This window comes from Diceros bicornis, chromosome 17 (assembly GCF_020826845.1).
Source record: "Diceros bicornis minor isolate mBicDic1 chromosome 17, mDicBic1.mat.cur, whole genome shotgun sequence".
NCBI lineage: Eukaryota > Metazoa > Chordata > Mammalia > Perissodactyla > Rhinocerotidae > Diceros > Diceros bicornis.
In genome coordinates this window covers 921,855-938,847 of record NC_080756.1, presented here as the reverse complement: position 1 = coordinate 938,847, position 16,993 = coordinate 921,855, and the positions used below count along the sequence as shown (strand labels likewise).

At 40.9% G+C, this 16,993-nt stretch overlaps 1 protein-coding gene across 1 annotated transcript in view; it reads right to left on the bottom strand.

Moving 5' to 3' along the window:
- PTPRR (protein tyrosine phosphatase receptor type R) overlaps nucleotides 1-16,993 on the bottom strand; it is a 226,120-nt gene that overhangs the window by 18,453 nt on the left and 190,674 nt on the right. Inside the window, exons 9-12 of the mRNA XM_058559189.1 lie at nucleotides 13,179-13,258; nucleotides 12,607-12,744; nucleotides 2,154-2,264; nucleotides 719-876 (exon numbers count right to left, since the gene is read on the bottom strand). Of these exons, the coding sequence (XP_058415172.1) occupies nucleotides 719-876; nucleotides 2,154-2,264; nucleotides 12,607-12,744; nucleotides 13,179-13,258 (487 nt within the window). The remainder of the gene's footprint in view (nucleotides 1-718; nucleotides 877-2,153; nucleotides 2,265-12,606; nucleotides 12,745-13,178; nucleotides 13,259-16,993) is intronic.

The following is a 16,993-nucleotide window of genomic DNA, read 5'->3' as shown; positions in this document are numbered from 1 at the left end:
ATTATTTTGAGATAGTATGGAGAATAAATGACTGGGTATGTAAATAACTTTAAAAATATTTGCTTTAGTTTGGGCCCACTAAAAGGAAAACAAGGCGGGTCAGGTATCAGTTACGAGAGGAGAGCTTCAAGCTCTCCTTGCCAAGGGAACCACCTTGGGCATCTGTCTCTTTGTCAGCCTGGCCTCCAGTACCCCATGTTCCGGTAACAGCACTTGGTTTTCCTTTGGCGAACTGCCACTTGCCCATTTCCCATTTCATAAATTTACTTCCATCCGTTTTTCATGAAATAACTTTTAAAATAGTTGACTGGTTTTCACTAAATTTGACATAATAAATGTTATCAAGACACAGTTCAAGTATAGTTCTGGTGCCACCTTCAAACGACAAAAAAGCCATGGATGATTTTAAAAAACCTGTCACTCCTGCTGCATACGAGACTGATGAGAATAAATGAATCAATATAAGTTTCAAGGTATAGGACTGAAGAAGGTCTCCTGTTCTCAAGGTAATCGTTTGCTGAAAAGGCCCTAATAATGTCACTTTATTTCTGTAAACATCATCTTGATAAAGACTCAAATATTAGGAAGTTAACCAATTTCCATAGATATTTAATTTACCAACCAAGTCACAACCAGGAAGCAAAACCCAACTTCCACCCGCTCTATGATTTTCGAAGGACGGACAGTTGCTCAGGCAGAAAGGAAGCGCATGCCTTACCTGCAGTGGACAACCACAGGCCCTCGGCCCGAGGAAGCAAGTCTGTCTTCTTCTACATCCAGCATGAGCTGAAGAAGGGGCTGGGCACTGTCTGGAGTCTTGTGGTCGGGCCACGAGGTGTACCAGTAATGCTTCACATGTTGGGTGTGACTTCCTTGCTGAAAATAGCAACAGCCACCAAATGCCTCATTTACTTATGGAACTAAAAGTCATCCAAACCACAGTACTCAATGCCTCTATCACTCCCATCTTGCTGGCAACTTATTTCTAGGTGGAAAAAAATCTAGTAAAGTTTTCACCTCGAGAAAACTTGACTGTAAATATCCTGATGTCAAAGTTTGAGTCTTGCCTCTGTTAAATGAGAATATATATTTAACACAGAAAATGTATAGGTAACATATGCTAAATAATGTTTGTAATTTGCTAAAGAAAATTGTAGACGAAAATGTAGTCAAGAAAGACTTGGGATATAGTGTGTTTCCTACTCTTTATAAACATATTAACTGATATAAGAACACTCAATTCTATGAGTTATTCCATCATTCCAGTATTCTACACTCATCCCCAATTCCAGTTTTTAACAGCAGTGAGCAGTCCCCCGGGAGTAAAGGAGCTACAAGTGGTCCCTGATTGGAACTGCTTTGGGCGAGCATCGTCTCAGCCCTGTGCGCAGCTTGGGGCCTGGCGTGGACCAGGCCCCGGAGGACAGGAGTTGACAAACAGTGTGGGTCAGTGCGTCCTTCCCTGAACTTCCCACTAAAACCGCCAGTGCTGCTCTGCTCTGCTCCTTCTCTGTGGTGATTCCGCCCCAGCAGTGAGCTCGAGACTGGATGGGAGTCTATGGGACGACTGTTCTCCAGAAGCAAAAACAATACCATGGCAACGTTCCTTGGCATCTGCTGCCCATGATCAAAATAAGATAAGGTTTCTATGATGTAAACTTGTTTGGGGAAAGTCCCTATAAATTACTGTAACTCCGAGTTTGGGAAGATCTCATCAACACCTTGGGCTTGCCTCCCACGGCCACCCACAGGGCAGATTTCTCCTTCAGTTTCCAGGCCTCACTTAAAGCTGCTGAGACCAAAGTGACATTAAAAAGAAAAAAAAAATCATGGTAAAATCTCCAGCGCAAGCCTTTAGTTAAAGGTGTTCAGAAGGTTAAATCAGAGATTTTTTAAAATGTAAATTAGGTCACAAAATCCTACTTAGTGAATTTCCCTAATGTCTACTTACACTAATTTGATTATTCCACACACTGACCGGAGCTGACAACAAAGAAATGCACGAAGGAATGGTTACAGTTTCTCTTTGATCTTGACATTCTTTAACTTATTTACATTCACTCTGCAGCACTTACTAGGATAAAAATTTCCAAGTGGAAATGGACTCCTCAATGTCATCTACTTTGTAGCCAGCTGTAGCCACGTGGTCTTACCTTTAAGACAAGGTTTCGAACGGTGTAGTTGTCACATTCCTTTACGCTGGCGACCAGAACCTCGACTTTCCCATATATGCCCCTCTTTTCTGGCCAGTAGAGCACGCATTTCTGGGGAAGGGGAAAGAGGAACAAGGCACATAGTGATGGTTCTCGCTGGCCTTGGAGTGCTTTTCATTCAAGCATCTCAAGAGTTTTTACTTAATTAATTTTTAAAAATTACATGTCAATTTTATAATACTGTAAATGTACTTAAACCACTGAAACACTGTCCATTTTAAACAGGTGGCTTTTATGCTTTGTAAATTATATCTCAATCACTTGGTTTTTTAACAAGGTATCAATTGTTACCTACGCATGTCAAACACTCTTGCTACTAATCCCATAAAAAAAATAATTCAGGCAAAATTTCCCAAAACCCCACAGAGAAACTAAATAGAAAGAGCTATTTAAAAACTTAATTAAAGAATTAAGATCCAAATAGTAGAATTTACCCTGTGATGACTAGAAATAGAGGAACGTTCTCTCATGATGATTGAGGCAAGCCACTTTGTCCTGCTCCTTCAGATGAAAGCGTCTAACAAGAGCATCTGCGATGCGCCAGATGCCACTGCAGGAAGTTTCCCTTGTATGTGAAGCAGATGTACTGACCATTAACACACCTGTGCTGTTATACTTTCCAGAACCAATGGCCTTTTCACCCACGGGGTCCATTGAAATCAATGTATAACAAAATTATTTAAAAATATTTTTATACTGGATCCTCTTTGAAGGGTTTAATAAGAGTAATGATAACTATATTGCAAACAAGGCAATTTAATATGATAGTTAAGGTGCAGGCTTTGGGTTCAGAGAGCCTGGCTCCAAATTTTGGTTCCACTACTTATTAGCTGTGAATCCATAAGCAAGATACTTTATCTCTCTGGTCTCAGTTTCCTCAAGATTTAATACATGGAAAGCACTTAAGAGAAAGTCAGCACTCAAATATGTTGTTATTATCATTGTTGTTGTTATATTTTACATCTACTGAGTGATGGAATAGATTTTTGATCTAAAGTCATTAGATCATTGCTTAATTATGCATTAGATCATGCATTAAACATTATTATTATTATATCCTAGCTACATTATTAAAAGAAAACCACAAAATGAGATTCAAGCATATACATAAGCCTATGTTATTTACTATTTTGCCTTTTAAACAATTGCAAAAGAACTATTAATTTCTACCACATACTTTAATGATTAAGAATGTAAAGTGTGAAAGGTATTGCTTTATTTTGATGCCCAGGGAAGCATGTAATTTTAGAAACATTGTTTAAATAGAACTTGTTATTTTCTTCCAAACACACACACACATTTATAGAGAAATTCTTTCACTTGTTGCCTTCACTTGGTACATTTTAGGACTCAGGACACTTGTTTCTTCACATCTATGTCAAAGGCATACAACCACCCTTAAAATATAAGTACTTATAGATTCAAGAGAGCAGCAAAAGACCCACGGAACCACAGCACTGAAGGAAGAGACATGCAGAGGATCAGACACGCACCTCAGGGCTCATCACGCCAAGTAACAGCCACCCACACGCAGGAGCCCCAAGGACATCACTCCGCCCGGTGGAATCACTGTTTCTTCCATCCGTTACAATAAAAACACGTTTGCATCCTCTAGTTCTGGTCCTTTTCCAAACAAAGTAAATCATTCACCTCTATTTACACACCACCCCTACCCCCAAGACTGTCAGGCAATCAGGCTAAAGGCTTACTCTAGCTGACATAACGCTAACATTAAGAAAAGAAACCCTTTAAAAATAGAGCAATTTATTTCCCTCCTCATTTACGAGCTGTCAAATGTCTAAAATTTCCCCAGTTTGTTAAAGATAATCATACTAACCAATTTGCCTGGTTTCTTTCAATGGAGCATCAATTATTTCGCTGCAAGACCAGAGCCATTGTGTATCTTAAGACTCAGGCCTCCCAGATGAATCCAAGAAGAGTGACGAAGACTCTTGAGAAAGGTTATTGCACAAAGAAAGAGGCATGCAGCGGTGCAGCGGTCCAGCACACATGCCCCGATTGCTCAGGATCAGACCTGCGCAGCAGGCCCCTCTGTGGGAAGGTGGCTCTCAAAACCCGTAGGAAAAGCTGGGAGGCAGGAGCTCGCAGCCTGCACCCTGCCTCTCGACAGCGCTTGAACAGGCTCGTGCACCTTCTTGATAAAGGGAAGTGTTGCTCGCTTCTCTCCCAAGCTTGCCGGGGACCTCTTGAATGTTTTTCTTGACTCTTTACCAAAAATGCAGTTGACAGCCGGCTCTCAGTAGACAATGCGGTGTGACTTGTTCATTCGAACAACCCTTAATTAGCATTGAATCTCCTTTCTGAGACACAATGGCTTATTTTTACACACTGAATACATTTTTCCCCCTTTTAGGAGAGTGTAGAAAAAGAGACCAGATAACTGTGGTGCTTTTGAATACCAGGTGGGGGAGAGCCGCAAATGGAGTTGTTTCTAGGAGCACAAGCTCATGCTCAAATGATTTTCCTGAACTGCTTTTTAGGTTCTTTATTGCGGTGCTAACAATGATATGAAGGAGGCAGAAACCACAAGGAAGGAAAATGCTCTCTTACAGATAATATAGTGAAGCCACACTAACTGTAGGTAATTCAAAAGAGCATGCTATCTAGCAGAATATAACCCCAAATCATCACTCTTCTTCTGCTAGCCTTTCAGTAAAATTATCTATTAATTATGAATTCCAAGAATTCATAATTTGGAGGAGAAAGAGCTTTTCAGAGTGTCATGTGTCTCTTGTGCAAACAAGTAATCAGCAAACCCTGGCGGTAAAGATTCTGGACATCAACCATTTCCCCACAATCAGTGCGTGATGGCAAGAGTGGAAGGCAGTCCAAAGCAACACAAACTCATACTTTTTTCTTTGACCTTCCCTGTCGCCTCCACCACGTGAGGGCTGCTTGTGTATAAAGAAGTTTATAGTTTAGTTGCCTGACAAAAAATCTATTTTTAAGTTACTTTCTTTTTAAATTCTATACATTTAAAATCAAAGAGAATTTGCTTTTCAAGCTAAAGACATGTATCATCACATGGGATGTGGCTCTAAATAAACAGAGAAGAGGGTCAGCTTCATCTGGGTTCCATTAGTATCTGAGAGGACAGAATGGGGCAGACTGTCCATGGTTATTATTATTGCTGTTACTGTTATTCCTGGTGTTCCAGCTAAATATTGCTAACATAGGTGCAGCAATTTAGTATTAAAAGTACCTTCATTAATCCCCGACATGTCAGTAATCCCTTCCACAGTCACTGAAGTAAGGTAGAGCAGGTAATTGAAAATGATTGATGATAATAATAATAACTATTACTATTATTTTACAGCAGAGGAAACTGAAGCTCAGGGCCTTTGGTAGGGGTCTCTGCAAAAATTCCCTTGGGGGTTAGGACCCTCTGAGCAAAAGCACTTTATTAATTAAACTTTCTGTCTTTGATTTCTGCAGTCTCGTAGCCAACGCCCTCCCTTCCCTCTGGGAAGAAAGCTGAGCACACCCTCTGTCCCCTCTCTTACCGAGCCCAGCACTTCGGCTGCTGTCTGCTGAACTGTATGCTCACTCACTGGTATTTATATCCAAACCTCTTTACGGCAGTTGTACTTGTTATTGAAGCCTAATAACTGAATTAAGGTTTACATGAATCAATAGAACATTAGGGTGAAAAGAAAAAAAGTTGTTCTGAAGTAATTGCACAAGTTGAATAAGTTTTTCATTAGAAAAGGAGTGAATCAGGAAAGAAAACTGCAGTCAAATCAGGTTCAGTGGACCGTCGTAGACATTAGAGCAGAGTCTGGAGATCTAGACAGGACTCTGCGTTCATGTTGTTTACAAACTTTCTGTGTTCTCTCATTTTAAAGAAACTGAAAGGGGAAATTTTAACGATGTATAAACGGCACTATTTACACAAGCTCTGTGATCTGGAACTTCAGCCTCAGACCAATACTCAAAAAACCCCCAAAAGACTGAGTCTTATAATAAAATAATGAACAAATTTTAACATGAACAAATGTACATGGTTTAAGATAAAAAAAAAACTTTAGTTTTTGTGTGTGTGTCATTCCCCACTCTGACTTTTTTTGGTTAACTGTGTTAACTTCTAACTACAGTTAGAAGTGAAGAGGCTAAAGCAATTGAGTATAACCTAGCAGATTCGAAGTTCAGGTGCCAGGACCCTGGGAATAGAAGCGTGTTTGAAAAGAGGTGGGTGTTTTGCTTGGGGCTGTCAGCCTCTGAGTTTCTGGTCGCCCTTACTTGCTCCGGCAGCATAACTGTCAAAGCCCTGGTCAGGCGGGAAATGGGACCAGGCTGAGTGCCGTTGCTGGGCAGTGCTGGGCTGCTGCCTCTCTAGACATTAACTGTCTCATTCTGGTCCTCCAGGAAGTCAGGGGTCTCCACTGTCTGAACGACAGGTTGGCCTCCAATATCACCCTCCCTGACCTGGTCGGGACAGACGCCCCGGATATGGGACTTGGTTTGCTCCTGTCCTCTCGTTCTTGGTACAGGGCATGAATCCCTTGTCCCCCCTAGGGCACTACTCCGTGCCTTTCTCAAATCCAAATCCCATCTACTATCACCAATTGTGTTCCTGATAGACAAATGACATGATGTCACTCTACTCCAAAACACCTTTAGTGGCTCCCTGCTACCCATATAATGAAGCCCAGAGGTTTTTTTTTTTTTTTTTTTTTTAGCATAGTCCTACATTCTTCCCCACAGTTTAACACTCCAGCCTCATCTCCCTCACTCCACCGAGCTGCACGTGCTAAAGCCACACCAGCCGCTCCCCTCACCTGTGCCGTGTGGTTCGAGTGTGCTTTCTAGCTGTCGCGTTGCCTGGATTACGCTCCCGCGTGTACCCGCTTACTCTACAGGGCCCTGCTGAGAAGCTCAAAGGCACCATATGAGCTATTTGGCCAAATAAATGTAACCAAAATCAATCTTTTCTATAATTTTATCAGAGAAAGGAAGCGAACGAAAGAAGAAAAAATTTAAAATACGATTTCTTTATTTGCTTTTTTCAGGTTAAACTGTTTGCAAAGTGCTGAATAGGTCAATGAGCAAAATGGGGTTTATAAGTACTGAAGTCACATAGCTTAGCTTGGATGAGAGATTCATGTAAATACCGATGAAGAACATGGCCGTGTTACACACTCGAGAGAAGTCTTCTGTTAGGCCAAATCACCAAGTGACTCTCACTTCATGAAAGACAAATCTGGTGTTCGACTGCTCTCTGAGGCCGACAGTGGGTGGCTCGCCTTCTACTGTCCTGTGTCCTTACTTGGCCTGTTATTAAGTTGAGGCAATGACTAAGTGCATGGGCTTTGGAATTGAACAAACCTGGATGAAAATTTGGACTCCATCGCTCATTAATTTTGAGGTTTTAGGCAAATGGTTTAACCTCTCTGACCTTCAGGTTTCACATCCGTAATATAGGGAGAGTAAAACCTACTTTGTAGAGTAAGAGTGAAAATTAGCTGAATTTATGGATGAACTATGCTTAGCACATACATTCAATAAATGGTTGTGGGTAGAAAGCATCTTCCACAGTAAGAAGAATGTGATCGTTTACAGCTCCTTCCCAAGTCCTCAGACTGCACCGGAGGCTGCTCACCGCCCCTCCCATCCCTTTCCAGGAAAGGAGGGAAGTGTGCAAATGCTTCTTGACATTTTTGGACCCATCTAACTCCAGCTTTGCAGGTTTTGGACACTATATCTTCTCTAGCAATGCAATAGTTCATGTAAAAAAAGTTTGAACACTGTGTTTTCAACGTTATTTCTTTCCAGAGAGATTCTCTTCTTCCTGAATTTATCTAAATGAAGGAACTCAGATTTACTAGCAATAAAATCTCCTCTCTTTTCTTCCAATATAAGATAACTGACTTTTCAGCTCTATTTTTGAATTTTTTTGTTTATTCTCATTTTATAAAAAGTGAGTATGAGAATATTGGGATTATTAAATAAGAGCTGGCAGTTATTCATTTATTTATTTATTAGAAAGGTTCATGAAAATATAAAGCCTGGGAATTTCTAAAGATAACTCCACCTTCGTACTATTTTGGAGGAAATGATTTTTGTCTATTCCAAACAATGACGCTTAACACAATTGAAAGTTGGCACATTCTTGGTAAACAGCATTTTCCGGGCAGTGTGAAGTCTACTGTGTATTTCTTTTGACCCAGACTTCTCAGTATCATTTTGATCTGTAAAACGTCACAGTTCCCTCTGTAGTATTATATTTACATCTTGGGAGAGTCTGGTCAGAAATAAATTTTTATCTTAATTCAATGAGTAATAAATAATAAAAAATGTCAAAGTCTTTATCGCAATATTTGGGATTATGACTGGCTAAAGGAAAATATAATAGCAAATTACACATAGAAAACACGTAACATAGTATATTTGACTTTGACATTTCCAGAAGATATATCCTAGACATTTAAAAAGACAAGAGGCTAAAAATGGTAAGAAAAAAACCAATATCTCTCCAACTTCTGAACTATGCAGCCGAAAAGGAAAATAAAAACTTCAATCACCCTTTAGTGTGGGCATTATTTTTTTAAAAAAATTCTAGCTCTCGGTAGATGCACTTGGCTTCTCCACGGAGAGTGTGAATTCTGAGAATAGTGCCAAGAGGTCAGCTCCAAGGATGGTGCACTTGAGCAGGAAAGAATGGGATGGACTCTTCCTCTGCAGACTCAGAACGGAGAGTTCCAAGCATCGTCAGTGCACCAGCTCAGCACACCACTTGGAAGTACACATTTATCTCTCACAGCAGTTCTGTTAGAATGACAGCCTTGGTCTTGGGGACAGAGGAGAAGAATTACTGTCTCTTGGGGCTTTGGCATATTCGCCAATTGCTCATATCATCCCCATTGGACTTTTTAAAATATGTCACATGCCACTCAACCTCTAGGCAATGCTTTCCGACTAACCAACAATCAACCTCTTCTCTGTCCTGATGAAACCTTGGTTCAAGAACAAGTTAAAGTACTAAAGGCGTATTTCTGACTTTTTCTGTAAAAGAGAACAAATACATCGCAAGATTCAAGGATTGACATGCTCAAGGCAACAAAAATTATAATTTAGCTGACACAGTTACTACATCCTATTCTGTAATCCTTGTGAGATATGGTTCCACGTGTGCTCCGCCGAGTGTTAGTCCTTAATAGATATGCAACGCTGACGAGTAAGTAATGTTTTCTGTGGATAATACAATTTATTTGTTTCAAAACGTTTACATAATTAGATAAATTACAGTACCTTTTCTGTGTTGATTTTATACGATTTTGTTTTTGATAGAAGGACAGATAGAATTAGTAAGGGTATGAATGTGCTTTGAGAAAACACAGACATCGTGGCAATCTATTTAGAAAACTGTAACTCAAAGCAAAGCAGGCAGGAGGAATGCATTTCACTCAGGTCAGGGAGATGCTGCTACACCCTGCATGAGCTCCGGCTGTCAGTCATTTTCCTGCATCCCTTTGTAGGGATTATTCTGTTGATTTTTGGCCTCTATTGCTGCTCTTGAGAAACCACTTGTTAGTCACTCTGGCTGTTAAAATCGTCTCTGTGGTGTTTTCCAGTTCCACAGACATGTCCAGTTGTGGATTTATTGTTACTCACCCAGCTGGGATTTATTGTGCTTTTCAAATCTGAGAGCTCATGTCTTTCATCAGTTTTGGGAAATCCCAGCCACTAATTCCTCAAACATTACTTCTCTTTTTACATTCTGCTTTTTCATCTACTAAAAGAGCCACCAGACATATATTGTATGTTTAAATAGTGTCCTCTATGTGTCTTAAATTCTCTTTCATATTTTTGGTCATTTTGATCTTCTAGCTAATGTCCTTAGTTTTATTTTTTAATCAGGTAATTATTTATTCAGCTGTGTCCAGCCTGCTGTTAAACCTGTCTAAATGAGGTGTTTTTTTTCATTTTAATGTCTATATAATATTTATTTCTAGGACTTGGGTTTGTTTTTAAATCTTCCTAGTCTGTTTTTTTTTTTTTTTTTGTGAGGAAGATCAGCCTTGAGCTAACATCCGTGCTAATCCTCCTCTTTTTGCTGAGGAAGACCGGCTCTGAGCTAACATCTATTGCCAATCCTCCTCCTCTTTTTTCCCCAAAGCCCCAGTAGATAGTTGTATGTCATAGTTGCACATCCCTGTAGTTGCTGTATGTGGGACGTGGCCTCAGCATGGCCAGAGAAGCGGTGCCTTGGTGCGTGCCCAGGATCCAAACCCAGGCTGCCAGTAGTGGAGCGCGAGCACTTAACCACTATGCCACGGGGCCGGTCCCTTTCTAGTCTTTTTTAATAGTAACTTGTTCCTTTGTCAAGTTTTTTATTTTATATTTTGTGTGCTTAATTATAAAAAAAATAGCCTATATTTATAGTTTCTATTATTTTAATTTCCCGTGGATCTATTTCTACTGTTTGTTGCTTCTTCTGATTTTTCCTTATGCTATTTATTTACTTGTGTGTCGATTAATTTTGACTTGCAAGCTTATGTTTGGCTGGGCTTTTTCTGTTGAAATTCTGGGAAGTACATGCTGAGAGTGTACGTATCCAGCAAGTGTCTGCCTTTGCTTCTGCAAAGTGCCTCGGAGTGTCACCAATCTAGTATTACTTTTTATGTTAATCACTCCACTTGGCATTTCCTGGTTTTTGAATTCTGCATACTCAAGAGAACCTTTCTGTTTATCCCAGGAGAAGTCCAGACACAGAGAGACAACTTCCAGACACAGTCCTCTCGGGATGCAGACTCGTTTTTGCTGTCCACCTTCTCACTGACGGCGTGGCCCTCGCCCCACTCACTTTATGGAAGGTCTCAGCTCCAGCTCCACCTCCTGCTAGCCCAAGGCCTTGTCTCCAGGTCTTGTATTGTCATTAAAACACAGGAACCTGTAATTCGCTGGTTTTTGACCACTGGGATTTCCTTTACTTTTTTTTTTCAAGCTCTGCTATGGATACTATTTCATATTTACCCAGTAACTGGGTTGCAATGGGAGGTTTTTCAGATAACCTAGCCTGCAGTATTACATAAGTTCTATGGATGTATATACACAGAGAATACACCTTTTAAACTTGAAGAATCTTTTCCTTCCATGAAGGTAAAACGTCACGGATATTAAGCAACTGTGCAGGAATTGTCAGTGGCTTCATATGCTGACAGATTGACTGTAGGTGAAACAGCTGAGAATATTAGGGGTTATTTTTATTATGCCACTTCAGGCTTTCATGTAAAATTCATAGAAATGCGTTTATTTAGTAAGCCACATAGTTAATTAAGTATATAACTTCATCTACTGGCCAAAAATATACTTTTTTCCCCAGGATAAATTTCAAAAAAAATCCTTCATTTATTGTAGCACAAAATGGAAAAAAACAACAAACTTTAAAAAATTTATAAGCTGCTGTTTATGAGCCTGGATTTCCTTGATTAGCAGCAGCACTGAACTGCACTCAAGGGTTATAATTCCCCAAAAGGGTACAAGGAAACCTCAGCTTTCTGAAATTCTTATTGTTGTGGCACAGCCCAGGTACAGTAATTTTGACAAGAAAACAAATACAAATGCTGACTAAAATCAGACTGTAAATTATCCCAATAAGACGCCCTAAAATGTAAGCAGTACCTAGGACAGCACCTTTTGGGACAATTTCATTTTTATGATGCAAAATACAGAATGAGTATTCTGTAAGCTAGACTCTTAGACGAGACTACTAGTGTGGAAATGGAGTCTAATTTTGTCTCTTTCTTGGATTTCTTGTTATGAAGATATTGAGATAGTTGCTTGGTGTCTGTCATTTCCTTCAAGTCTCTCTTTCTCAGTGACCACCCGCCCCACGTAACGCTGTGGCTCACTCTCCCTCCCCTGATCCTCTCCACTCTTCTCCTATAGCGTTTATCCCTTCCAACAGGCTATATTTTTATGAATTTATTATGCTTGTTGTTTTTTGTCTGTCTCCTCCCACTGGAAAGTTAAAATCTACCAAAGGCAGGAATCTTCCTATGTTTTGTTTACTGATATATTGCCAACAACTAAAACAGTACCTGTCACATAGGAGGTGCTAAAAAATTACTTGGGATATGAATGAATAATTTTTTATTTCCCCACCTGTAAATCAGAGTGATAACTCATGGCCTCTCGTTTCCTTACAGGGACATGTGGGTACAAACAAGACACGTGCGTGCAAGTATATTGATTTATCCGAAAGAAAACTGCCATTCATAGAGTAACACCAATGACCATTTTTTTGAAGCATAAAGTGACCTAGCCTTTAAATGTCTTAAAGTTTCCCTCTTAAATCTGTTATTAAGTACATAGCAATTTCCTCATACATATAGAAAATATGTAATGCTCAGCACTTGGGAGAAGGTCATACCTCATTTTTTTCTTTGAGTTTTGTGATCATAACAATCACGGGACTGTCCTCCTGCCAAACCATCTGCCAGAAATCATTCACGGTGTTGATCATGGGGCCCTGCGTGGCGATGAATGCTTTCTCTTCGCCTCTGTAGCCCTAGTTTGAGTAAAGAGACAACAATATTGGCTTTGAGGTTCATGTCTTGCTCTGAAAGTTTAGGTGAAAGATTTTCAGAACAGACAGCTCTGCTCGTCCAAAAGCAGCACAGACTTCTGCGGCTCTGTTGATTCCAGCACCACAATTCACGTGGCTGTTCTCCCAGAAAGTAAGCATTGAGCACAGTACTGAGGGTTGTGATGCTCAGTCCTCCCAGAGCACCCGTACAGCGCCTTGAAGCCACAGACGCCCAGGAAGGGAAGGTCACTGTAAGGGACCCACTGCCAGTGTTGATTACAACTAGCAAACGAAAAACTTGCTAGTGATCAGGTTAAATCAAAATTAATCTACTCTGAGGAAAATAACTAAACCCAGCAATTCCAAACAGTAAGTCGACATGCTCATCAGAAAGAAATCGATGTCTATTTACTTACCCTAATATAATTAGCGTTAATGTAGGTGCTCAGAGAATCAGTCACAGTCTTTGGTCTTAAGCACACTCTGCTGAGGGGATCTAGGAAGAGAACAAGAAAGAATACATTAAACAGTTGAGCTCTTTCTAAAGTTCCTTAGAGCTCAGGGACCAGGACACACACCTGTGAACACGCATCTCCACTGTCTGGCGGGTATCCATGTTTGCCGCTGGGTGTCTGTGTGTCTGTCTCCTGACCCATCGTGTTCACTGAGGGCCACTGGGCCCACTCTGACCCCTGTTCCTGACACAGATCTCGCCCATAAGCCCGAGGTGATGAGTTTACACTTCATGCGATTTTTTGTGAGTTTTTGATTCTTGACCCGTTCCTCATCTTTGCTCCTTTTCTCGTTCTATGAATTTGGAATTCACACCAGATCTCCTAGTCCTGGCTCTTTTCTGTCCTGCCCAGCACAGACACTCAGTCTGGCCCGAATCCCTCTCTATTTGGAAGGAGCCGTCCGCAGTCATGGACAGCATGAATATCTGATATTGGACGATTATTGCAGCACCGGCAGCACTGTCCTACACCCAAAATCACTTTCCATCCAGAAGTTGAAAGGCTCTTTGTGAAAAAATATGGTAGTTATTTTTACCAACATTTACATAAATGAATTAAGATCTAGTCATCCCTTTATTGTTTCTTTAACTCTGAGCCTCTGGAAGGTGAGGCTGGGGGGTTTTCATTCTCTCTCTGAGAGCTCGTGTCTAGCACGGTGCTTCTATATACAGTAGACGCTCAATAAGTGTCTATTGTATTGATTTAAATCGTCCTTTCCATTTTTCAAGAAGCCAGTTCCGTGCATTCCTCTTTAGTAATTGCTCTATCGCTCTCCTTCCCCAGATGGGTAAATTCTGAGAGCTTGTCACCCCCCCGTTCCTACCTCCTCATCTACTGTCCAGTCCCCCTCGTGTTCACGTCGGTCTGTCCTCACACTAGTCTCAGGCAGAGATGCTCTTGCTCACGCCAACACTGACTCTTTGTTACTAAACCCAATGAGCCCATGGTGGTATTTTCTTTCGTGTCCTCTCTGCAGCGCGAACAGTTCAAAAACTGTCGACCGTGTTTTTGGAGTCCCCTCTTCCCTGGGGTGCCGGATCACAGCAGTCTGGTTCTCCTGACCCCTCTTCCATGATCTCCTCTCAATCTCCTGCTTGTTTCATCTCATGTTGCTACTTCTAGGATTCAGCTTGGCCCTCGTCTATGCTCACCTGACACTGCCTTTTTGGGTGATTCATTCATTCTCATGACTGTAACTGACTCCCAAATAGATATCTTAGCCCAGACTACTCTCCTCAGATACAGACCGTTTTTCTATTTGTTGTTTCCTTCTGGATATACCCCAGGTTTGTGAAACTCCACATGCCCCATGGGGTCCTGATAGCCCTCTGTTCTTCTTTGTTAGGTGTGCTACCACAGCCAGAGCCCATGTTTGAAAACCAGTTGTCCTACTGGACTTGACCCTCCATATCTGATCACTCGTATTCTGTCTCTTCTACCTCCTGAGATGCTCTGGGGTCTGTGGCTTCTCTCTTCCTGTGGCTGTCTTCTTAGACTAGGACCTGAGCATCCTGTCTGGTCTTACCGTCTTCAATCTTTTTCTTTTCCAATCTATCCTTCTCATAGGTGTCATGGTGGTCTGTGTAAAACAAAATCTGATCACATCATGCCCTTGCCTAAATGCCATCTATGGTCCTAACTGCCATAGCAGCATTTCCCAAACTGTTATCTGTAAATAATTTCTTCTATAACATATAGAATTATGTCATACAACTTATAAATTAGGTCATCTTTAAAAAAAAGGAGTTCAGTCATCAAACAAATATGGTACACACTGAATTAACCAAAGTTGAACCACATTCCTTTCACTGCAGGACTTCTCAGGGGCTTTATTATGCTAAAGGACTTTGTGAATTTCCAAGAAGGTATTAAATATAAACTTACTGTCTACTGAACTCATTTCAGTATGAATTGACAATCCAGACGGTCTAGAGCAGAACTGCCCAATAGAACTTCTGTGATAATGGAAATGTTCTCTATCTGTGCCGTCCAAAATTGTAGCCACTAGCCATGTGTGGCTACTGAGCACTTGAAAGGAGGCTGGTACAGACCGGAGAACTAAAGTTTTCATTGTAATTAAGTTTAGATTTTCATAGCCATTTATGTGGCTAGTGGCTGCTCTACTGGAGAGTGCAGACCTAGAGGATGGGACCCAAGCTCCTTACTGAGCGGGTCCAGCACGTCTTGACCTTCTCCCACAGCCTCATCAATAACCACTTTCTACGGCGCCGCATGATCTAGTCGCACAGACACGGGTCTGTCTCCCAGATAGCCCGCGTTCTTGCAGGTTCTACGCTTTTGCTCATGTTGCTGCCCTGCCTTCTCTCCCTCACTCTTCAGGGTTCAGTTCAAGAAAGAGCTTTCTGAAGCACCCCCGGCCTTCCCAGGCAGAATTAGGCATTCCTTTCTCTGCTCAGACTCCCTGAGTATCATTTTAGTATTTACCATCTTGTCTTTCAGGTGCTTCAACTTCTACCTGCACTCAGTGGATTGTGATGAGCCCTCGACTTTTGTATCCTTCGTGATTTCTGTTTGGTATGTGACTCATGGAGAGTTTAATTCAGAATTAATTTCTATTAGAAAGAGCTAGGACATTGCTTTTGACTTTCTAGATTTTTCTTCTTTTCTTGGTAAAGGGGTCAGGAAAACATTCAGTCCTTTTCAGTGTCCACTGATTATTAGTTTCCACAAATGCCCCAAACCACTTAGACTTGAAAGAGGCCTACTCCCTTCAGTTTCCATAATGCCTACGATGTGGAGCTCGGCCCTATAAACTGCTTAGAAGCAGGTTCCCTGTCAAGCTAAATTAAGTTTACACAGAAAATTGGCAATTCATAGTATTTCCAAAGTATTTAGAGGTTTCCAAATACTTTTTTTTTAAAAAACATGAAAAAAACCATATTACTGAGTATGGGAAAATGTAAGGTTCCAACCAATGCCTTTTTAATGTTAGTTTAGATGAGTTAAAAAGCCAAGGATTAAAAAAACCCAAAACTTTATCACTATTATTGTCTTCATCATCATTTTCATCACTACTGTTATAATTTATTCATGTTATGCATTTTAAGTCTACATATTAGTCAAATTCTCTATGATAATTTTTTTCAGAATAGACATTTCTGGACTATAGGTTAAATATTTAGCAAATCATTTATGATTCACCTGGGCAGTATCAATAACAATTACAAACATTGAATGAACACTGGTCATTTTTCCTCCCTCCCTTCTGCTCCTCCCTTTTTATTTTCTCTTTCCTTCCTCTTGTTTTTTTCTTCTTTCTTCCTTTTTCCCTCTCTCCCCCTTTCCCTTCCTTCCTTCCTCCCTCCCTTTCCTCCCCTCCCCTTCCCTTCCTCCCCTCCCCTTCCCTTCCTCCTTTCTCTTCTTCTCTCCTTCCTTTTTCTTTTTTCCTCTCAACAAATTATTGAACACATACAGATTTGGTATATAGGACACAGGAAATTTCTCATCCTTGTCTCTTTAAAATACTTTTTGGCAATCTTTTTTTTTTTTTTTTGTGAAGAAGATTGGCCCTGAGCTAACATCTGCCAATCCTCCTCTTTTTGCTGAGGAAGACTGGCCCTGGGCTAACATCCATGCCCATCTTCCTCCACTTTTTTTATATGGGACGCCACCACAGCATGGCTTGACAAGCAGTGCATCTGTGCGTGCCCCAGATCCGAACCAGCGAACCCTGGGTCGCCGCAGCAGAGGGCGTG